Source organism: Nerophis lumbriciformis, linkage group LG18 (genome assembly GCF_033978685.3).
Source record: "Nerophis lumbriciformis linkage group LG18, RoL_Nlum_v2.1, whole genome shotgun sequence".
NCBI lineage: Eukaryota > Metazoa > Chordata > Actinopteri > Syngnathiformes > Syngnathidae > Nerophis > Nerophis lumbriciformis.
The window spans coordinates 27887003-27912343 of NC_084565.2; the positions used below are offsets into that span (position 1 = coordinate 27887003).

At 37.6% G+C, this 25341-nt stretch overlaps 1 protein-coding gene across 2 annotated transcripts in view; it reads right to left on the bottom strand.

The window, feature by feature from the left end:
* ssbp4 (single stranded DNA binding protein 4) overlaps positions 1–23692 on the bottom strand; it is a 272956-nt gene extending 249264 nt beyond the window's left edge. For both annotated transcript variants that reach the window (XM_061977938.1, XM_061977939.1), the window contains exon 1: positions 23546–23692. In XM_061977938.1, the coding sequence (XP_061833922.1) occupies positions 23546–23601 (56 nt within the window). In that variant the 5' untranslated portion in view covers positions 23602–23692. The remainder of the gene's footprint in view (positions 1–23545) is intronic.
* Positions 23693–25341: the final 1649 nt, after the last annotated feature.

Sequence of the window (25341 nt, forward strand, 5' to 3'; positions counted from 1 at the left end):
TATTCTGCTACAAGAACAAAGAGAACAATGGGTTCTACATGTAAAGCGACTTTGGGTACTTAGAAAAGCGCTATATAAATCCCAGTTATTATTATTATTAAATCACAAGAAAAAAATTATGTGAAAAAAATAAAATTGTAAACTATGACGACAAACAAAGCCGTTAATTATTAAGGAAAAAAGTAGTAAATTACAATGAAAAAGTAGTAAATTATTCTGAGAAAAAAAATTCTATTACTTTTCAAAATTAGTAATTTTTTGGGGAAAAGGTATTAAATAACTTTTCAAATGTAGTAAATTAGGAGAAAAAAAAGTACGAAAGTACCTTTCAAAATTAGTAAATCTAGAGGAAAAAAGTATTAAGTTACTTTTCAAAAGGAGAAAATTCTGAGGAAAAAGGTAGTAAATTACTTTTCAAAAGTAGTAAATCGCGAGGAAAAAAGTAGTTAATTACTTTTCAAAAGTAGTAAATTTAGAGGAAAAAGTATTACATTACTTTTCAAAAGTAGAAAATTCATAGGAAAAAAGTAGTAAATTACTTTTCCTAAGTAGTAAATTCTTTGGAGGAAAAGTAGTAAATTACTTTTCAAAATTAGTAATTTTTTGGGGGGAAAAAGGGTATTAAATAACTTTTCAAATGTAGTAAATCACAAGGAAAAAAGTAGAAAATTACTTTTCAAAAATATTAAATCTAGAGGAAAAAAGTATTAAGTTACTTTTCAAAAGTACTGTAAACTACGAAGAAAAAGGTGAATTATTAAGGGGGTTACTTTTCAAAAGCAGTAATTTTTGGGGTGAAAGGGTATTAAATAACTTTTCAAATGTAGTAAATGAGGAGAAAACAAGTAATAAATTACTTTTCAAAAATAGAAAATTCTGAGGAAAAAAGTAGTAAATTACTTTTCAAAAGTAGTACATTTAGAGGAAAAAAGTATTAAGTTACTTTTCAAAAGTAGTAAATTACGAGGAAAAAAGTAGTTGATTACTTTTCAAAAGTAGTACATTTAGAGGAATAAGTATTACGTTACTTTTCAAAAGTAGTACATTTAGAGGAATAAGTATTACGTTACTTTTCAAAAGTAGAAAATTCAGAGGAAAAAGTTAGTAAATTACTTTTCCAAAGTAGTAAATTCTTTGGAGAAAAAGTAGTATATTACTTTTCAAAAGTAGTAATTTTTTGGGGGGGAAAAGGGTATTAAATAACTTTTCAAATGTAGTAAATCACAAGGAAAAAAGTAGAAAATTACTTTTCAAAAATATTAAATCTAGAGGAAAAAAGTATTAAGTTACTTTTCAAAAGTACAAAATTCTAAGGAAAAAAGTACTAAATTACTTTTAAAAAGTACTGTAAACTACGAAGAAAAAGAGGTGAAATATTAACGGGGTAAGTATTAAGATACTTTTCAAAAGCAGTCATTTTGGGGTGAAAAGGTATTAAATAACTTTTCAAATGTAGTAAATTAGGAGAAAACAAGTAATAAAATTACTTTTCAAAAGTAGAAAATTCTGAGGAAAAAAGTAGTAAATTACTTTTTAAAAGTAGTTCATTTAGAGGAAAAAAGTATTTAGTTACTTTTCAAAAGTAGAAAAGTCTGAGGAAAAAAGTAGTAAATTACTTTTCAAAAGTACTGTAAACTACGAGGAAAAAGAGGCGAATTATTAAGGGGGAAAGTATTCAATCACTTTTCAAAAGTACCGTAAATTAAAAGTAAAACATGGTAAATTATTAGGAGAAAAAGTGGTAAGCTACTTTTCAGAAGTAGTAAATTACAAGGAAAAAAGTTGTAATGTTCCAAAAAAAAAAAAAAAAGTGCAAATAACGTGTGAAATCGCGAGGGTAAAAAGTCATGTCACAAAATAAATGTCTATTTTCAGAAAAAAAAGGCTATATTATTTTAAAAATTGTGAATTACAAGAAAAAAAAGTAATAAATTACAAGAAAAAATGTCCAAATGGCACCAATAATTACGACAAAAGAAGTAAGAAATCCCGAGGAAAAATATGTTATGAGAAAATGAAATAGTCTGTCTTTTAAGTCCAAAAAACAGAATATGAAGCAAAAATAATCAAACTACAAGACAAAAAGTTGTAAATATTTGTATATCATAAACGAAAAAGTGATAATGCAACACAAAAGAAAACTATGTATTTTCTCAGAAAAAAGGCCATAATTTTATGCAAAAAAAAAACTAGACCATTGCGAGAAAAATAGGTAATTTACTTTAAACAGTGAGGATAAAGATCCTGATGTTACCGAAACATGTTTTGTACTCTGAGATCTTTTTTTATTTACATAAAAAGTTGTGCATTACAACATGAGAATAAAGTCAAGAACACACTGTGAAGAAACATGTTTGTTGATGATTAGACTATTATTCATTGAGGGACCTTTAATTAAGATGTCAGCTTTACCTGTTGGCTTTTGCAGAATGTTCCAGTGACAGAATAGTAAGTTGATGTTATTATTAAAGGCCTTGAACAACCTCTGTTCACTTTAATTAGACGCTAATGAAACATGCGGCCAAAGATGCTTTTCTTTAGTCGCAAAGGGCAACGTCTCCTTCCTTTGTTATTAACATTATTTTCATAACAATAAAAGACAGTTAGCTCCTTACTTGCTTGCCATTGCACCTGAAATACCTCTTCTAAATGACTTATGACTTGAGGTCAAAATGTTTTAGAAGACATGCTAAGATGCATGCGATAAAAATATCCTCAAACTTTTATAGTTATTGGATAAATGTTCAATAATTTAGGAATAACTAGATGAGGCAATTCCTGAAGGACTTGCGTGTGAATGCTCCAATGCTGAAGTTGAACTAGAATCTTGGAATTTCTTTTTAGAATTGTTGAAGTAGAGCACACAATCCCCAAACAAGCTGAAAATTTTGAAGTTGGAACAGTTTAAAACAGATGAAAAATGTGGGAATTGTGGAACTTAGAAGAATGTCCCATTGATTTTAATGGGAATTTCCCAAAAATTTGGGAATTTCGGGAAAAGTGGGATTTTTTTACAAAATCCTAAAAAACTTGAATGAGTTGAAATGGTTGGTGTTGGAATTTTTCAAATCGGTCGAGAAATGTTGAAGTATTGACATGTTGAATTGAGAAATTGTGTTACGGAATTCCTGGAATTTCGGGAAAAACGTGAATTTTTCCAGTGTCCTGATTAAGAGGAATGCTTTGACGGTGGAACGGTTGAAATGCGTTGAAAAATGTGGAAGGAGTAGTCGCCAGAAAAAAGGTGTATATAGGGCTTTGGAAAACCAGGAATTCTGGAAAATTCTGGATTTTTTTTTTAACTTGGAAAAATTGTAGTTTAAATTTCCAGGATGGTGGAATGTGTTGAAAGTGGAATGGTTTGAATTGGTTGAAAAAAGTGGAAATGGTGGAAGTGTGAAAAATGGCCAATTCATTTTGAATGGGAAAAATGGCCCAGAAAACCTGGAATTCTGGGAAATCTGGGAATTTTTGGTATTCATCAAGGGAAAGCCTGTGATTCCCGAATAGACTGAACAGTTTGAATTTGGAACAGTTTGAATCAGATGAAAAATGCGAGAGTTGTGGAACTTTGAAGAATGTCCCATTGATTTCGATGGGAATTTCCCACAAATGTGGGACTTTCGGGAAAAGCGGGAATTTTTTTGAAAATGGTAAAAAACTTGAATGGTCTGAATGAGTTGAAATAATTGGTGTTGGAATTTTTCAAATCAGTCGAGAAATGTTGAAGCAGTAACATGTTGAATTGAGAAATGGAGTTACGGAATTCCTGGAATTTCGGGAAAACCGGGAATTTTTCCACTTAAAAAACAACAACTTTGTATATACCTACAAACGAGGCATAATGATGCAGTATGTACATACAGCTAGCCTAAATAGCATGTTAGCAGCAATTAGCACTGACAAAATATGCCTGATTAGCACTCCACGCAAGTCAATAACATCAACAAAGCTCACCTTTGTGCATTCACGCACAGCATAAAACGTTTGGTGGACAAAATGAGACAACGAAGGAGTGGCATAAAACACGTGTTACTGTGGCAGCGTCGGAGGAAGTTGTACATGTAAACAAACTATGATGAGTTCAAGGATCGCTAAAATTAGTAGGACAAAAAAGGTGCTTGCCAAATAGTCTCATCAGTGAAGCATGTATAACATAAACAGTGGGATTTCTAACAATTAGGAAGGTTTGTGTCATGTTTGTTCGCCTACAGAAAATATATTAAAACAAAAAATATATATTTTTCTTCATCTTTTTCCATTTTCACACATCTCTGAAAGAGGTCGAGGGCAGTGTTTTTCAACCTTTTTTGAGCCAGGGCATATTTTTTACATTAAAAAAAAATACGGAGGCACACCACCAGCAGAAAATGTTAAAAAATGATACTCCACCAGGTCGTCATGCCTTATTTTGAGTTTGTTGTTGTTTCCTTTGTGTAGTGCTTTAGTTTCTGTCTTGCGCTGTTAATTTGGTGACTCTTCCTGTTTTGTTGGTGTTCCTCTGTAGCAGCGTCACGCCTTTCTTTGAGTTCTGTTGCCCGCACCTGCTTTGTTTTCGCAATCAAGACTATTTAAGTTGTGCGTACGCTATCCTTCTTTGTAGGGACACTGTTGATTGTCATGTCATGTACGGATGTGCTTTGTGGACGCCGTCTCCGCTCCACACGCTGTAAGTTTTTGCTGTCGTCCAGCATTCTGTTTTTGTTGACTTTGTAGCCAGTGCAGTTTTACTTTTGTTTTGCATAGCCATCCCTATGCTTCAGTGCCTCTATGGTGACCCCCGAGTTAAGGAGTAAAAAATATATCTAACGCAAATCAATACAATGATCGAGGTGTCAAACTTGTTTTCATTGAGGACCACATTGCAGTCGTGGCTGCCTCAAGAGGGGCGTTTGTAATAGTGAATATATATGAATATAATGTATAATGGCCTCATGATATTAATAAACAATTGTCTATGCATTTGATTAGATGTTTTACGTACAAATTGATGTATAACTTGCTCTAAAATCACAAGTCAAGGTGCCAAGCAGATATTGAAGTTTTTTTTGTGTTTTTTTTTTTTTTACCAAAAAATTGTAATACAGTATATGACATATTTGTTGCATGGTCAGATATAATTAGAGTTTAAAAGATGTGCAATTTAATGCAGTACATACAATTTTTTCTGTCAATATAGAAAGAACGAATATAGTATACCCTTGTTTAAGGCTGTTAATCGGTTCCGGACGTGTACCAATAAATGTATTTCCGCAAAGGAAGAATGATTATTATAAATCAAATACTTGTTTACGACCATTTAAATAGTTTTTTTTTTACATTATGAGAGCCCTCTAGACATTAAATAACATCCTTTAGTCCCCAAGAATGTTGGTTTAATTCAATATGGTAATGCTGCATGAGGCTGAGCCAATCAGTGGCTACGATACTGAACAACAAGCTCTGACTGGTTTGGTCTCATCTAGTGGCCAATAGTACCTGCAATATGAATGGATGGATGGCATGTTTATGCTTCAAAATGCTTAATTTAGGACAGAAGTGTTGTAGAATATGCTTTAAAAATACGGGAAAAATATCAGCGATGTTGTGAAGTCGCAATATTTGAAGCCTGATGCAGTAAGAAAGATGAAGTACTCTTGACAAACTTTATTTCCAGGCTTTTGTGGGCCTGTGACATACAGTGACTGACATTTACTGTATATTTGTTATCCTCCTCTACTTATTCATTTAGTCATTTATCTGTCCTTTCTTTATGTACCGTATTTTCCGGACCACAGGGCGCACCGGATTATAAGGCGCATTAAAGGATGAGGAGCAGAATCTCCTCATCTGGAAACACCATAAATGTGTCCCATGAAAAAACGTCCGACCGGAACTCTCTAATAACTAAAGTTCCTTGGGTAAATAATGTAAACTCACTACACCGGTATGTTTTAGCGCTTTCATGGCGAGTTTACTGACAGATATAAGTAACAACTTTACACTACTTTATATTAGAAATGGCAACAGATGAGGATGGATGTCCCATAACAAGAAGATAGAGAAAAAGAAGAAGCTTATCAACTACGGTGTCTGCACGGACTACAAAGGCGGACGCGCGCAATTTTTCAGGATTAATGCAGATCCCAAAATATAGACCAGCAGGTACTAGAAGGTAAGAAAAGTTGCTTTTGCATCATATTCAATGAATGAAATAAGTTTATTTCGGTCATATAATCAACCATCAACCATTAAAATTAACCATTTTGTGTGACCAGTTTAAGAGTACAGACTATACATATATAACAATCATATACATTTACACACAAAAAGAAAAAGAAAAAAAAAGAAAAAGCATGACCGAAAAAGGAATGGGCTGAATGAAGCCAAAGCTTATATTTGCCTATCCTAAACCTTCACTGAAAATAAGATTACCTGGAACATCAACGTTAAAAAAAAATCAAAATCAATGGTATGAAAGTAATTGTTACTATATTTTTTAATTTTCAATGATTTCACCTTTCAATGTTTTTTTAAACCTTAAAGGGGAACATTATCACCAGACCTATGTAAGCGTCAATATATACCTTGATGTTGCAGAAAAAAAGACGATATATTTTTTTAACCGATTTCCGAACTCTAAATGGGTGAATTTTGGCGAATTAAACGTCTTTCTATTATTCGCTCTCGGAGCGATGACGTCAGGTTGTGACGTCACATCGGGAAGCAATCCGCCATTTTCTCAAACACATTACAAACACCGAGTCAAATCAGATCTGTTATTTTCCGTTTTTTCGACTATTTTCCGTACCTTGGAGACATCATGCCTCGTCGGTGTGTTGTCAGAGGGTGTAACAACACGAACAGGGACGGATTCAAGTTGCACCAGTGGCCCAAAGATGCGAAAGTGGCAAGAAATTGGACGTTTGTTCCGCACACTTTACCGACGAAAGCTATGCTACGACAGAGATGGCAAGAATGTGTGGATATCCTGCGACACTAAAAGCAGATGCCTTTCCAAATGGACTGGACAGATCAGCTTTCAGGAAAAGAGAGCGGATGAGGGTATGTCTACAGAATATATTAATTGATGAAAACTGGGCTGTCTGCACTCTCAAAGTGCATGTTGTTGCCAAATGTATTTCATATGCTGTAAACCTAGTTCATAGTTGTTAGTTTCCTTTAATGCCAAACAAACACATACCAATCGTTGGTTAGAAGGCGATCGCCAAATTCGTCCTCGCTTTCTCCCGTGTCGCTGGCTGTCGTGTCGTTTTCGTCGGTTTTGCTTGCATACGGTTTAAACCGATATGGCTCAATAGCTTCAGTTTCTTCTTCAATTTCGTTTTCGCTACCTGCCTCCACACTACAACCATCCGTTTCAATACATGCGTAATCTGTTGAATCGCTTAAGCCGCTGAAATCCGAGTCTGAATCCGAGCTAATGTCGCTATAACTTGCTGTTCTATCCGCCATGTTTGTTTGTATTGGCATCACTGTGTGACGTCACAGGAAAATGGACGGGTGTATATAACGATGGTTAAAATCAGGCACTTTGAAGCTTTTTTTAGGGATATTGCATGATGGGTAAAATTTTGAAAAAAACTTCGAAAAATAAAATAAGCCACTGGGAACTGATTTTTAATGGTTTTAACCCTTCTGAAATTGTGATAATGTTCCCCTTCAACAAAGAAGTACATGTCTTCAGCTCATCACTGAGCTTGTTCCACCATTTAACTCCTAAAACTGAAATACATTTGTATTTAATATTCGTTCTTGCTTTACCTATTTCAAAAATCAATATTGCAAAACAAAACGCCAGATAATATGTCTTACTTTATACACACACCATAATAATACTCGTATGTTTAATGAACAACTGGAGATAATCCACACAGCCAAAACCCATATTACGCTCTCTCACACACGAGCACAACACAGGGCACATGTGTCATATTACTAATGTGATTTCTCCTACAGCTAGTCATTAATGATAACCACCACCTTGCAGAATTGAAATCTATAGGAACACTAGAAATAAAGTGAATACCCACAATACACTCACACCACAATCCACCTCACATATATGTCATATCACTAATGTGATTGCGCGTCACGCCAGTTATTGATGATAACCACCATCTTGCATGATAGAAATTAACAGAACAATCCATCAAGCGGTGCGGCTTCATAGCTTACCAAAGTCGTACTAAAACATTTTGATAAGATTCGATGGAACATATACAATTTTGGTGTTGTTGACTTGAGTCATATTGCCATCATAGTGCAGTCTACACGTATCTCTTATGTTTGACTGCCATCTACTGGTCATACTTATTACACCATGTGCCAAATAAAATTGCTTCGAGGTCGGTAAGCAAAACCAGAATTATTAGGCGCACCGGGTTATAAGGCGCTCTGTCGAGTTTTGGATTTTAAGATTTTAAGTGCGCCTTATAGTCCGGAAAATACGGTACTTAAGTTGTATTTATTTTCTATATATTCATTTATTTTTATTCCAATATATATATTATTTTATTGTCTATTTGTTCTTATTTTTTCTACCATGTGACACATTCTCTATTCTTTTCTCTCCCGATGAGAAAATGTGAACAAGTTTAAACTCAGGAAGTGAACAAGCTATCAGTAAACGAAAGGAGTAGGGATGAATAAGCTAAACGTCCTCCGATATATTGAATTGAAATGTAAACAAACATGTTATGCTCCTGTACGAAACAAACAAAAACATGAATATTACCAGACACGGCAACATTTTCCTTGCAGACTTGCTGCTTCTTCCTCAGGTGCCGCCGCCCGCCATTGTGCAAAGACACCAGCAGCATCCCCTTTCAACTGACGACAGGAGTCTGGTTTTAACACGCCCTCCCCTCTTTACAATACGTGCATATGTAGAAGCGTGGTATGAATATGTAAATAGGAGCTAATTCAGCGATGCACGGAGGTAGATTAACAAGGACATGTGTTGGCCCTGCAGGGCAGTTTAGGGTGACAAGGCAGGTGAGCATAGAGGGCAAGTGGCCTCCATTATAAAGGCACACACCAATGCATTAATTCAACAATATGGGTTATTCAATTTTTTAAATAAATATATTGATTGTACAAAAAGGAGAAACCCTGTCAGCTGTGAGCTCTCCCACGTCTTTTATAACCAGCATGGACTGTGTCGTGTTACCGCTAGCATCTGTGCTAAATTGTGTTTGCACAAACTCTGCAAACACTAAAATGACCATAAATGTTTAGCACACGCACACCAACAAACATGTGCCGGCAATGTTTTAGACGACTTCAGAACATGCGAATGCAGCCACCTCTCCGTGACGCCTGATAATAAAATGACGTATCGCAAACTCAATGAGGAACGTCCAGATGAAAGTTGCCATCTTAGCCACACTGCAAAAAGTCAGTGTTCAAAAACAATTTAAAAAAAAATACAAAAATGAGGGGTATTTTATTTCAATTAAGCAAAATTATCTGCCAATACAACAAGAAATTCGGCTTGTCAAGACTTTCCAAAACAAGTAAAATTAGCTAACCTCAATGAACCCAAATATACCTTAAAATAAGTATATTCTCACTAATAACAAGTGCACTTTTTTTGGTAGAAAAAAAAGAAACCTTTTTTACTCAATATGTTGAAAAATATTCTTAAATTAAGTAACCGCTAGTGCCGTTATTTTTGACATAATGATATGCGCTCGGCATTACATTTCCTGAAACCAGCAAACTTACACTAAAAACAAATTTATTGTTCTTAATGGAAAGGCAACAAGATTCCTAGCCGCTCAGGCAAATCATAGTCTAAAAATGCATTTTTCCATCGATAACATGACATAATCGCGCCAAGTGCATGCTCTTTCAGTCAATTAGTGCGCTTATATACAGCCCAGTCCCCGGCCAACATTTTTTTAATTGTAATTTTGTGCATGAACTATTTCAGTTCAAAATTGTTTGAAATGTCAAATGTTAAATGTTTAAATATTAACTGTCAGTTTGCTGTACTGTGCCAACTGTACTACGGTACTATATGAGTACGTATTTTATATTGTTTCATTGAAAATAAAACAGCAAAGTCCATTTGGCTGTCATCTGTCTTATTTATGAGACACAATTGTGTCAAAATCATGATTTTTTTTTTCATGCTTGAAATAAGAAATTATTACTGAAAAAAATGTTTTATTCTTGTGAGTGTTGATGACACAGCTTTGCAACAGTTGATATTCTAGTTTCAAGCATGTTTTACTCAATATAGGTCATAAAATCTCAGCAACAAGCTGTAATATCTTACTGAGATCATTTAGGACCAAAATCCTTAAAACAAGTAAAACACTCTAACATAAAATCTGCTTAGTGAGAAGAATTATCTTATCAGACAGAAAATAAGCAAATATCACCCTTATTTGAGATATGTAATCTTATTTAGATTTCAGTTTTTGCAGTGTACACTTCTTTATGGTCTACATTACATGTCATGGTGGGTCTTCTGGGAAAAGCGGGAATCTTTTGGAAAATGGTAAAAAACTTGAATGGTCTGAATGAGTTGAAATGGTTGGTTTTGGACTTTTTCAAAATCGGGCGAGAAATGTTAAAGAAGTAACATGATGAATTGAGAAATGACGTTGCGGTATTCCTGGAATTTCGGGAAAACTTGTGTTTTTTTTGTCCTGATTAAGAGGAATGTTTTGACGGTGGAACGGTTGGAATGCGTTAAAAAATGTGGAAGGAGTAGTCGCCAGAAAAAAGGGTGGAAATAGGGCTTTGGAAAACCTGGAATGCTTTTGAACTTGGAAAAAATGTACTTTAAATATCCAGGATGGTGGAACGTGTTGGTTTGAATCGGTTGAAAAATGTGGAAATGGTGGAAGTTTGAAAAATGGCCAATTCATTTTGAATGGGAAAAATGTCCGGGAAAACCTGGAATTTGGGGAAATCTGGGAATTTTTGGTATTTGTCAAGGGAAAGCCCACGATTCCCGGATAGGCTGAACAGATTGAAGTTGGAAGGGTTTGAATCAGATGAAAAATGTGGGAGTAGTGGAACTTTGAAGAAGCAATCAATTCCCATTGATTTCAATGGGAATTTCCAAAAAATTTGGGAATTTCGGGAAAAGCGGGATTTTTTTTTAAAATGGTAAAAAAAACTTGAATGGTCTGAATGACTTCAAATGGTTGGTGTTGGAATTTTTTAAAATCGGGGGAGAAATGTTAAAGTAGCAACATGATGAATTGAGAAATGACGTTGCGGTATTCCTGGAATTTCGGAAAAACTTGTGTTTTTTTGTCCTGATTAAGAGGAATGTTTTGACGGTGGAACGGTTGAAATGCGTTAAAATGTGGAAGGAGTTGTCGCCAGAAAAAAGGATGGGAATAGGGCTTTGGAAAACCAGGAATTCTGGAAAACCCTGGAATGTTTTTGAACTTGGAAAAAATTTTGTTAAAATTTCCAGGATGGTGGAACGTGTTGGTTTGAATCTGTTGAAAAATGTGGAAATGGTGGAAGTTTGAAAAATGGCCAATTCATTTTGAATGGGAAACATGTCCCAGAAAACCTGGAATTTGGGGAAATCTGGGAATTTTTGGTATTTGTCAAGGAAAAGCCCACGATTCCCGGATAGGCTGAACAGTTTGAATCAGATGAAAAATGTGGGAGTTGTGAAACTTTGAAGAATGTCCCATTGATTTCAATGGGAATTTCCCAAAAATTTGGGAATTTCGGGAAAAGCGGGAATTTTTTTGAAAATGGTAAAAAAAAACTTGAATGGTCTGAATGAGTTCAAATGGTTGGTGTTGGTGTTAGAATAATTGTATGTAAGTTATCACAAAACTTTGTGTTACATTGAGTTCAGCTCGCCCGGTGAGAGGACAAAAGCTGTCTTTGATCCTACCAAGCAGAAGGCTTGTAAAACTCCACTGTGTAGGATGGGAAGCAACATGAGGGTTCTGTTTCTTTGATGTATTATAATCCACAGAAAGATTATAACACAAAGCGGAGAGGAAGCAGCACCTGACTCCCCTCCAGGGATCTTTTCTTTGAACTGTTTGTAATCAAAGGCGATGGCTGTTTACGACCCCCCTCTCTTAGAAACAGCTGTTGCCATGTAATCAGGGAAAGTCCAAATAAAAGAGGAGGCGTTCAATCTTTCGTCAGAGCGTAGTGACACTGTGCAAGGGTACAGGTGTACATGTTTCTCCTCAATTGAGCCAAATTTAATTCTGTCTCTGTTTAATTCCTTGCTTCTTGTCTTGTTTAATAGATGTCATCAGTGTTTGAACCTGACAGTTGGCATTTTTCAAATCGGTCGAGAAATGTTGAAGTAGTGTTGAATTGAGAAATTATGTTTCGGAATTCCTGGAATTTCGGGAAAACTGGGAATTTTTTCAGTTGTTTTTTGTCCTGATTAAGAGGAATAATAGCATTTGGTCAACTTTTTCCATAAATTATGTTTTACAGACCATCTTCAAGTCGCTTCAGAATGCGTCGGAAGGCGGTCTTATTTACGTTGCTCACCTTCGACAGCGTCTTCTATCCGTCGTCTTTGTTGTACTGGTAGTTTTTAGCGCTTCCATAGCAAATCTACTGACAGATATAAGCTAGAACTGTACGCTACTTTGGATTAGAAGTGGCAACAACGCAGGATAAATGCCTCACAACAAGAGGATGAGGAAAAGAAGGAGCTTATTGGCAAATTTTCAGAATTTATGCAGATCCCAAGTGCACTTTAGGATGTACCATTAGGTAAGAAAAAGTTGTTTTGCATAATATTGCGATACATAACACCAGATAATAGGTGCCATTTTGGGCTCCTTATACACACACCATAATAATACCCGTATGTTGAAGCACAGTACGTCTGACTGCGATAGCCGTAATGCTCCGCATTCCATCTTGCGGTGTGGCTTTGTAGCTTACCGAAGTCGTACTAAAATATTATGACAGATTTTTGAGCGCAGTGCGTAATGATCTATATTCTCATCGAAACATCAAAGTTTTGGTGTCGCTTGCTTACGGGTACTTGCTAGTGCCATTTATTGAACAGGCGTCAACCTGCAGTCCACACGCATCTCTTAAGTGTGACTGCCATCTCCTGGTCACACTTATTAAAATTACCAAATTAAATTGTTTCGAAGTCGGTAAGCACAACCAGAATTAATCTGTGTACATTAGGCGCACCGGGTTATAAGGCGCACTGTTGATTTTTGAGAAAATGAAAGGATTTTAAGTGTGCCTTATAGTCCGAAAAATATGGTAGATCTAAAAAAAAAAAAAAAGAAAAAAAAAAAGGTTGTATTTTCTGTTTATATTTCATTTAACAAAAATTAAAATCATTAGTCAGCAGAAACAAAAAAATATTAAATAAAAAAATATTATTTTTTTTTGTGACATTTGTTTTTAAGAAAAATGTTCACTCTAAAAATAAATTAAAATAAACCTATCGTTTTCTGTTTTTTTTATTTCCACTTCATAAAACTAAGAATTAATAACCAAAAGGTACACTTATATAAATGGCCAACCACATGGCTAATTTACATAATGGACCAATCCCATGTACTTCCCTAATTGGCACAAATAAACAGCTCATTTTATAGTCCTGTTATTAATGTTGTCAACTCACTCTTGCCTTCATGTATTAAACTGAGCAGCCAGGACAAAGGCGAAAAATGTACCACTTTTGTCAAGATGCCGCCAGGTTAAATGTCCATCATCTATGGTCGTCATCACTTTATTCCTCTTTGACATGCTTCGTAGGGGGCTACACCAAAAATAAGCGAAAGAAAAAGCAAAACACATAAATGGTGTTCAATCTCCAGAGCAGTGCTTCTCAAAACTTTTATCACCAAGTAACCACCATACTGACCAACATTAAAATACAGTAGCGTAGTCGGCCTAAATATTCATTAAAAACAAGGATGAGGTTTTATTTAACAAGTGTATTTCATATTTTTGGCCACTGTAACATTACACCCAGTTTGGACAGTAACACTGTGCTTGAATATAGGAAAATAAAACACTGTACTTTAATCAGGGATGTCAAAGTCAAATACATCAGAGGGCATACAAAACTAATTTGCTACAAGCCGAGGGCCGGACTGGTTCAATGTTTTTTTGTTTTTTTAAATATATTAAAATGAAGGCTTCACGGTGGCAGAGGGGTTAGTGCATCTGCCTCACAATACGAAGGTCCTGAGTAGTCTTGGGTTCAATCCCGGGCTCGGGATCTTTCTGTGTGGAGTTTGCATGTTCTCCCCGTGACTGCGTGGGTTCCCTCCGGGTACTCCGGCTTCCTCCCACCTCCAAAGACATGCACCTGGGGATAAGTTGATTGGCAACACTAAATTGGCCCTAGTGTGTGGATGTGAGTGTGAATGTTGTCTGTCTATCTGTGTTGGCCCTGCTATGAGGTGGCGACTTGTCCAGGGTGTACCCCGCCTTCCGCCCGATTGTAGCTGAGATAGGCTCCAGCGCCCCCCGCGACCCCAAAGGGAATAAGCGGTAGAAAATGGATGGATGGATATTAAAATGATTGCACATAACCTATTGAACCAAGACCTAACACAATGTACTGTATTTTATTTAATGATTAAATTAATATTCCAACATTTTTGTATGACTCTGTCACTAATTTCAAGGGAAAACATTTTTCAACAGGCTCACAGACAAAAACAAACGTCCTTCAAAGAAAAATCACGTTATGTACATTAAATTAACAAAGCAATATTTTCTTATGGCTCTCTTCCTTAATATCAAGATGAATGCATAAAAGACAACTTTTTTCCAAAACACAATATAGAATGTGAGATATAAGAGGATAATGCATACATGTATCATTTGTTTTCAAAACGCTTACAAAAAAGTGGGACCCCCAAAAATTTACTGCGGGACCCCATTTTTATGAGTTCATGGGGTCCCCGGGACCCCGTTTTGAAAATTCCTAGCGCCAACACTGATGGAGTACTGGTCCGGTTCTAATACTAATCAAATATCATCCCGGGGGCCATAGATAATAAACACTAGATCAGGGGTGTCAAACGTAAGGCCTGCTAAGTATAAAAATGAGCCGAGATTTTTGAATGAAAGAAACTGCTGTTCTAAATGTGTCCACTAGATGTCACAATAGCAATTCTTTGTATCTCTGTAGATCAGGGGTGCTCATTACGTCGATCGCGAGCTACCGGTCGATCTCGGAGGGTGTGTCAGTCGATCACCAGCCAGGCATTAAAAAAATAGTCCTAAAAATGAGCGATCATAAATCTTCACTATGACGTCACTTTCGTCACTGGATTGACATTCACGGCACCCGAGGGTCTTCTGAGATGGCGCTGGCTGCTGCCAGCTCATTAAAATTACCGACTGGAAGGCGAGAAACACTTTATTTCAACAGACTCTGGCGCCGTACCTGTCGTCAAAACTCCAAAGACAGACTGCACAGTTGCACAGTTACGCTAACAAAATAAGAGTCTCAGAAAACTGGCGTGCACAAGCTAGCAAGCTACGGAGTTTGCCGACAATGTATTTCTTGTAAAGTGTATAAGAAAGGAGTACGGAAGCTGAGCAAATAAGATGCCAAAAACCAACCACTTTCATGTGGTATTGGACAGAAAGGAGGACTTTTTTTCTCCTCCATTCGAAAATGCGGACGTTATCAGCACCACTGTCTGATTCCAATCAATGCAAGTCATCAGAATCAGGTAATACACCAACTTATATTCTTGTCTTCATGAAAGAAAGGAATCTATATGTGTTAAACATGCTTGTATTATCTTTAAACACCTTTAACTTGTTAACAATATTGTGTTAAACATGCTTGTATTATCATTAAACACCTTTAACTTGTTAACAATATTAACTATATGTGCTAAACATGCTTGTATTATCTTTAAACACCTTTAACTTGTTAAAAATATTAACTATATGTGTTAAACATGCTTGTATTATCATTAAACACCTTTAACTTGTTAACAATATTAACTATATGTGTTAAACATGCTTGCATTATCTTTAAACACCTTTAACTTGTTAACAATATTAACTATATGTATTAAACATACTTGTATTATCATTAAACACCTTTAATTTATTAACAATATTAACTATGTGTTAAACATGCTTGTATTATCATTAAACACCTTTAACTTGTTAACAATATTAACTATATGTGTTAAACATGCTTGCATTATCTTTAAACACCTTTAACTTGTTAACAATATTAACTATATGTATTAAACATACTTGTACTATCATTAAACACCTTTAATTTTTTAACAATATTAACTATATGTGTTAAACATGCTTGCATTATCATTAAACACCTTTAACTTGTTAACAAAAACATATATTTCATAAATAAGTAAATAGAAATTATATATATGAATGAGGTAGATCCCCACGACTTGATCAATTGAAAAGTAGCTCGCCTGCAGAAAAAGTGTGGGCACCCCTGCTGTAGATGATGCAACATATGTAAAAAAACAAAAAAACAACGTTAGTACATCAGTCGAGGAAAATGATCAAACTACATAAATAACATCCTGTAATTTGATTTTGATATTATTTTCTTATCTTGATAGATTGAAAATTAACACCAATGACTTGACTGATGAACATTGTCACATCATTTATTCAGAAAGTATAAATAACGACAAATAAAGATAGAATATTATTAACCGCCAAAATGTAAGTGTAAAAAAAACAACAACATTATGATTTGTACATTTTCAGAATGTGCTTGTTCTATTTTTTAACAAAGAAAACAATCTGAAGTTGTCTTTATTTTTTAAGTTATCGTGCCGTGATTTTACCAGTCCGGCACACTTAGGAGTAGATTTTTTTCTCAATGGCCCCCCATCTAAAATGAGTTTGACACCCCTGCACTAGATGGAACCCCCATACCACCAGTATGACATATTCCACAGCTTGAGAATCATTACTCTAGTTAGGACTAAGCTGGAATCCAAAAAAAGTCTGATGAGATGTAATCATCTCATACCTTTTTTGATGGCTCACATGACCTGGGGCCTCATGTATTGAAAAAAAAAAACGTGCGTGGATTTCCTCCTAAAAATGGTGTCCGCTCATTAGAAAATGTCGTAGGCACAACATTTCTTAGATTCACGCATTTTAGTGCATCCCAATCAATGTAGAATTGAGCACACATGTTGGTGTGGCTGGGCCCTCCTTGTCCACGCCCCCATTTAAATCATATTTAAATTAGCCTGAGATCAGCCATCCACACAGTCAGAAAACACAAGCACAACAAAGACGTCATTATGATTGCTCCTTCTTCTGGTTAGTAATGATAACACCCAAATTACTTAATAGAAACTTATAAAGACACTAAATAATCCACAAAAAATCAAAGCCCAATTTACGCCCGCTGACACATGAGCACAAATACACATTCAACAAAGACATGTCATGTCAACTCCCGAGTGCGATCGCTCCTCCCGACCGTTGTTAATGATAGCCCGCACTTTGCAAAACACAGATCAAAAGTACTCAAAGTAATCCACCAATTCAAAATCAATGTTGGATTCCCTTACAAATGAGCAAAACGCAGCGCACATATATGTCATATAATAAACGTGATTGATGATAAACGCCTGTATAAGTGAAATCTATAGAAAGACTCAAAAGAATCCAAAAAAGCCGAAACCCATATTGCGCTCGCTCACACACGAGCACAACCCAGCGCACATGTGTCATATCATTAATGTGATTCCTCCTACAGCCAGTTATTAATGATAACCACCACCTTCATTCAGGGTTTCCCCGACATGTAATTGATTGTGGCAAACAACCATGGCAAAATAAAAACCGCCATACCATAAAAATTAGGGGGGGTTTTTCCCGTGAAAACTAATTTACACCTTACAACCCGGTGAGCCTAATGTACGGAATAATTCTGGTTGTGCTTACCGACGTCAAAACTATTTTATTTGGTACATGGTGTAATGATAAGTGTGACCAGTAGATGGCAGTCACACATAAGAGATACAGTACATGTAGACTGCAATATGACGGCAGTAAACAACACCAAAACTAAATTAAATGTTCCATTGAGAATATAGAACATTACACACAACGCTCAAAAATCTGTCAAAATGTTTTAGTACGACTGGGAAGTTATGAAGCCGCACCGCAAAATAAAGCTAATACCCACAATACAATCACACACAATCCACCTCGCATATATGTCATTACACTAATGTGATTGCGCGTCACACCAGTTATTGATGATAACCACCATCTTGCATGATAGAAATGAACAGAACAACTGGAGATAATCCACAAAGCCAAAACCCATATTACGCTCGCTCACACACGAGCACAACACAGGGCACATGTGTCATATCATGAATGTGATTTCTCCTACAGCTAGTTATTAATGGTAACCACCGCCTTGCAGAATTGAAATCTATAGGGAATACTCATAATAAGGCTAGTATCCACAATACACTCACACACAATCCACCTCACATATATGTCATATCACTAATGTGATTGCGCGTCACACCAGTTATTGATGATAACCACCATCTTGCATGGTAGAAATGAACAGAACTGGAGATAATCCACAGAGCCAAAACCCATATTACGCTCGCTCACACACGAGCACAACACAGAGCACATGTGTCATATTATTAATGAGATTTCTCCTACAGCTAGTCATTGATGATAACCACCACCTTGCAGAATTGAAATCTATAGGGAATACTCGAAATAAAGCTAATACCCACAACACACTCACACACAATCCACCTCACATATATGTCATATCACTAATGTGATTGCGCGTCACACAAGTTATTGATGATAACCACCATCTTGCATGATAGAAATGAACAGAACAACTGGAGATAATCCACAAAGCCAAAACCCATATTACGCTCGCTCACACACGAGCACAACACAGGGCACATGTGTCATACTACTAATGTGATTTCTCCTACAGTTAGTTATTAATGGTAACCACCGCCTTGCAGAATTGAAATCTATAGGGAATACTCATAATAAGGCTAGTATCCACAATACACTCACACACAATCCACCTCACATATATGTCATATCACTAATGTGATTGCGCGTCACACCAGTAATTGATGATAACCACCATCTTGCATGGTAGAAATGAACAGAACTGGAGCTAATCCACAAAGCCAAAACCCATATTACGCTCGCTCACACACGAGCACAACACAGGGCACATGTGTCATATTACTAATGTGATTTCTCCTACAGCTAGTCATTGATGATAACCACCACCTTGCAGAATTGAAATCTATAGGGAATACTCGAAATAAAGCTAATATTCACAACACACTCACACACAATCCACCTCACATATATGTCATATCACTAATGTGATTGCGCGTCACACCAGTTATTGATGATAACCACCATCTTGCATGATAGAAATGAACAGAACAACTGGAGATAATCCACAAAGCCAAAACTCATATTACGCTCGCTCACACACGAGCACAACACAGGGCACATGTGTCATACTACTAATGTGATTTCTCCTACAGTTAGTTATTAATGGTAACCACCGCCTTGCAGAATTGAAATCTATAGGGAATACTCATAATAAGGCTAGTATCCACAATACACTCACACAATCCACCTCACATATATGTCATATCACTAATGTGATTGCGCGTCACACCAGTAATTGATGATAACCACCATCTTGCATGGTAGAAATGAACAGAACTGGAGCTAATCCACAAAGCCAAAACCCATATTACGCTCGCTCACACACGAGCACAACACAGTGCACATGTGTCATATTACTAATGTGATTTCTCCTACAGCTAGTCATTGATGATAACCACCACCTTGCAGAATTGAAATCTATAGGGAATACTCATAATAAGGCTAGTATCCACAATACACTCACACACAATCCACCTCACATATATGTCATATCACTAATGTGATTGCGCGTCACACCAGTAATTGATGATAACCACCATCTTGCATGACAGAAATGAACAGAACAACTGGAGATAATCCACAAAGCCAAAACCCATATTACGCTCGCTCACACACGAGCACAACACAGAGCACATGTGTCATATTATTAATGTGATTTCTCCTACAGCTAGTCATTGATGATAACCACCACCTTGCAGAATTGAAATCTATAGGGAACACTACAAATAAAGCTAATACCCACAATACACTCACACACAATCCACCTCACATAAATGTCATATCACTAATGTGATTGCGCGTCACACCAGTAATTGATGATAACCACCATCTTGCATGGTAGAAATTAACAGAACTGGAGCTAATCCACAAAGCCAAAACCCATATTACGCTCGCTCACACACGAGCACAACACAGGGCACATGTGTCATATTACTAATGTGATTTCTCCTACAGCTAGTCATTGATGATAACCACCACCTTGCAGAATTGAAATCTATAGGGAATACTCGAAATAAAGCTAATATTCACAACACACTCACACACAATCCACCTCACATATATGTCATATCACTAATGTGATTGCACGTCACACCAGTTATTGATGATAACCACCATCTTGCATGATAGAAATTAACAGAACAACTGGAGATAATCCACAAAGCCAAAACCCATATTAGGCTGGCTCACACACGAGCACAACACAGGGCACATGTGTCATACTACTAATGTGATTTCTCCTACAGCTAGTTATTAATGGTAACCACCACCTTGCAGAATTGAAATCTATAGGGAATACTCTAAATAAAGCTAATACCCACAATACACTCACACGCAATCTACCTCGCATATATGTCATTAAACTAATGTGATTGCGCGTCACACCAGTTATTGATGATAACCGCCATCTTGCATAATAGAAATGAACAGAACAACACGGAGATAATCCACAAAGCCAAAACCCATATTTTGCTCGCTCACACACGAGCACAACACAGAGCACATGTGTCATATTATTAATGTGATTTCTCCTACAGCTAGTCATTAATGATATCCACCACCTTGCAGAATTGAAATCTATAGGAACACTAGCAATAAAGCTAATACCCACAATACACTCACACACAATCCACCTCACATAAATTTCATATCACTAATGTGATTGCGCGTCACACCAGTAATTGATGATAACCACCATCTTGCATGGTAGAAATGAACAGCACTGGAGCTAATCCACAAAGCCAAAACCCATATTATGCTCGCTCACACACGAGCACAACACAGGGCACATGTGTCATATTACTAATGTGATTTCTCCTACAGCTAGTCATTAATGATAACCACCAACTTGCAGAATTTAAATCTATAGGGAATACTCGTAATAAAGCTAATACCCACAACACACTCACACACAATCCACCTCGCATATATGTCATATCACTAATGTGATTGCGCGTCACACCAGTTATTGATGATAACCACCATCTTGCATGATAGAAATTAACAGAACAACTGGAGATAATCCACAGGGCCAAAACCCATATTACGCTCGCTCACACATGAGCACAACACAGGGCACATGTGTCAAATCATGAATGTGATTTCTCCTACAGCTAGTTATTAATGGTAACCACCGCCTTGCAGAATTGAAATCTATAGGGAACACTCAAAATAAAGCTAATACCCACAATACACACACACACAATCCACCTCACATATATGTCATATCACTAATGTGATTGCGCGTCACACCAGTAATTGATGATAACCACCATCTTGCATGATAGAAATTGACAGAACAACTGGAGATAATCCACAAAGCCAAAACCCATATTACGCTTGCTCACACACGAGCACAACACAGAGCACATGTGTCATATTATTAATGTGATTTCTCCTACAGTTAGTCATTAATGATAACCACCACCTTGCAGAATTGAAATCTATAGGAACACTACAAATAAAGCTAATACCCACAATACACTCACACACAATCCACCTCACATATATGTCATATCACTAATGTGATTGCGCGTCACACCAGTTAATGATGATAACCACCATCTTGCATGATAGAAATTAACAGAACAACTGGAGATAATCCACAAAGCCAAAACCCATATTACGCTCGCTCACACACGAGCACAACACAGGGCACATGTGTCATACTACTAATGTGATTTCTCCTACAGCTAGTTATTAATGATAACCACCGCCTTGCAGAATTGAATTATATAGGGAACACTAGAAATAAAGCTAATACCCACAACACACTCACACACAATCCACCTCGCATATATGTCATATCACTAATGTGATTGCGCGTCACACCAGTAATTGATGATAACCACCATCTTGCATGATAGAAATGAACAGAACAACTGGAGATAATCCACAAAGTGAGCCCAGCAGTGCGAATGCTATGAAGAGTGACAGGTCGGTCACACAGGAGACGATCAATCTGTCATGTGACCAGTCTGAACCATAACACTACTTTGAGAAATTAGCATTTTTTTGGTGGCACAATAAAAACACAACGTGACACATTATAAACACATTCATTCATTCACATTCATTGCGGGGAGATCATTTGACTTGATCGGGAGAGAACCCACACGTATCAATATGTTACTTTTCGGGCGGGGAGGCGGGCGCAAACAGGTGTGAGTAAACGTGGCAATATTAAGGCATATGCAGGTTCAAAGGTCACCTGTGCCTGCTGCTCACTGGGGCCACCTGGGAACAGAACACGTGTGTGCACAAACACCTCCATTCTCAATCAGACCCGACTAGGCAACAAGACAAACTGCTACACTTGTAGGAGGTGCCCAGTGACAGGGATGGCACTCCATGCTCAGGGTAAAAATAGGTGACAGGGGGGGACGCGCAATGGTTTTGCACCAGCACCTCGTCACAAGGGTTCGAATCCCAACTTTCTGCAGTGCAGAGTGTATAGTTGCAACTTTTGGGTTTAAAATGAGAGTTGTGCAGAAAGCAGTGCACAGGAACAAGTTGTTTTTATTAAAAGAGTCTACAGGACAGAACCCAAATGTTTTTTGTGCAGAAATCAGTGTCCAAAACAAGCAATCTAATAAGTTTTGGCATGTTTTGAAGCCATGGAGTGATTTAAGAGACCACAATGGACCGATGCAAGTGGCTTTTAAAGCACCCCTCTGCACGATACCACACAGGAGGTCCAGATTTGGGCATGAAAACGTCCACAAACGGGCTGCGAGATCCCGCACGCGTGCATTCAGCGGCAATAGTGAGCTTCTTGAAAGTTTACCGGGACAAAAAAAAAAACAAAACTTTTGACTCCTCCACGCACCAGGGTCCTGCCACAGCCGGGGGGAGTCCGGCTCGAAACATGCGAGATGCTCAACTTTACTCGCCAACACAAAAGGCGCAGCTCGCCACCAGAGTTGGCTTTAAAAAATAAAAATAAAATTTTTAAAGTACAAAAGTTGTTACATGCGCGCCCCTAAAAACGTGACCCCGGGGGGCGTGCGCGCGGGGTGAAAATGACACTCGCTAGTTTGAGAAAGTTCCATCCGCGCGGCGTGCGTCCCAGGTGAAACGCGCACAATTAAACAAGAGGGGAAAATGGTGGACTTACTTTTCTCTCGCTTGGCTGTCGGAAGGGACCACGGCTCCTTTACCTTTGGCGTACATGCTGGGTTCTGTTTTAAGACTTTTGCCCCACTCAACACCTGTCAAAGAAAGCAGCCAGGAAAACGCTCCATCTCCATAGCTACCCCTTCAGTGTTTTTCCTCCCCCCCCTCCTCTCACCCTCCTCCTCCTCCCTTCTTCCTCCCCCCTCCTCCTTCTCGCCTCACTCCTCCCTCTCTCTCTTTCTCTCTCTCTCTCTCACTTTTTTTTTTACATCTCCAACATTGGCCACAAATCAGGCACAGTTTCTATCGGGGGGACTTGAAACCGTCCTCAACTGGATTTTTTTTCTCCCCCCCCCCCACCACCCCTCCCTTCTCCTCGCCTCAACCGGCTGTTCCACAAGCCTGCATTTCCTCCCTCCGCTGAGCACGCGGTGGGGGCTTCTTAAAGGGATACACACACTGTTGTTGTTTTTGTTTTTTTTACTGACCCCGACTAACATGACGTGTTTAAGTTTTGGAAGTTTGTCATTGTGAGCTAACATGTCAACTGAGCGTTAATATCAAAACAATGTGCTTTAAAGAAGATTTAACAATATATGTTGCATTGTGGTGGTCCCGTTTCTACACTGCATGTCCCATAATGTTAATAGGAGAGCTGCAACCTATCCCAGCTGACGTTTTCGGGGTAAAGAGAGAACGGTGACCCTGGAATGGTCACTGTTCAATCAGAAAGCGCTTAATATTACAGTATCAGTATCACAGAAGAGATGGAGCCTATCCCAGCTGACTTTTTGCCTGAAGAAACTGGGTACATCTTGGATCTGTTGCCAGTCAGTCACAGAGCACATATAGACCAAAAAACATCTATTCATTTTCTGTACGCAAGGGAAAGATGGAGCCTATCCCAGCTGACCTTTAGGGGTTGAGAGGTGGGGGTACGCCCTAGAATGGTCACTATTTAATCACAAATTACATACCAACATACATATATACATTTGTTATACAGCTGGGTCTTGCACTAGTATCACAGGAGAGATGGAGCCTATCCCAGCTGACAATTTGTCGGAAGAAGTAGGCTACGCCTTGGATTGATCACCAGTCATTTGCAGGCACATATGGTTAAGTTAAAGTTAAAAAGTTAAAGTACCAATGATTGTCACACACACACTAGGTGTGGCGAAATTATTCTCTGCATTTAACCCATCACCCTTGATCACCCCCTGGGAGGTGAGGGGAGCAGTGGGCAGCAGCGGTGGCCGCGCCCGGGAATCATTTTTTTGGTGATTTAACCCCCAATTCCAACCCTTGATACTGAGTGACAAGCAGGGAGGTAATGGGTCCCATTTTTATAGTCTTTGGTATGACTCGGCCGGGGTTTGAACCCACAACCTACCGATCTCAGGGCGGACACTCTAACCACTATAACCATTCATCCATCCATTTACAATACCCCTTGTCCTCATTAGGGTCACGAGTGAGCTTGAGCCTATCCCAGCTGACGTTTTCGGGGTTAAGAGGTGGGGGTAAACCCTGGAATGGTCACCGTTCAATCATAAAGCACATATAGACATACATACATACATTTTCTATACCGCTTAGTATTACAGTATTGGTGTCACAGGAGAGATGGAGCCTATCCCAGCTGACTTTTTGCCTGAAGAAACAGGGTACATCTTGTATCGGTCGCCAGTCAGTCACAGAGAACATATAGACCAAAAAACATCTATTCATTTTCTGTACTGCCCGTTCTTATTGACATCACAAGAGAAAGAAAGAGCCTATCCCAGCTGACGTTTT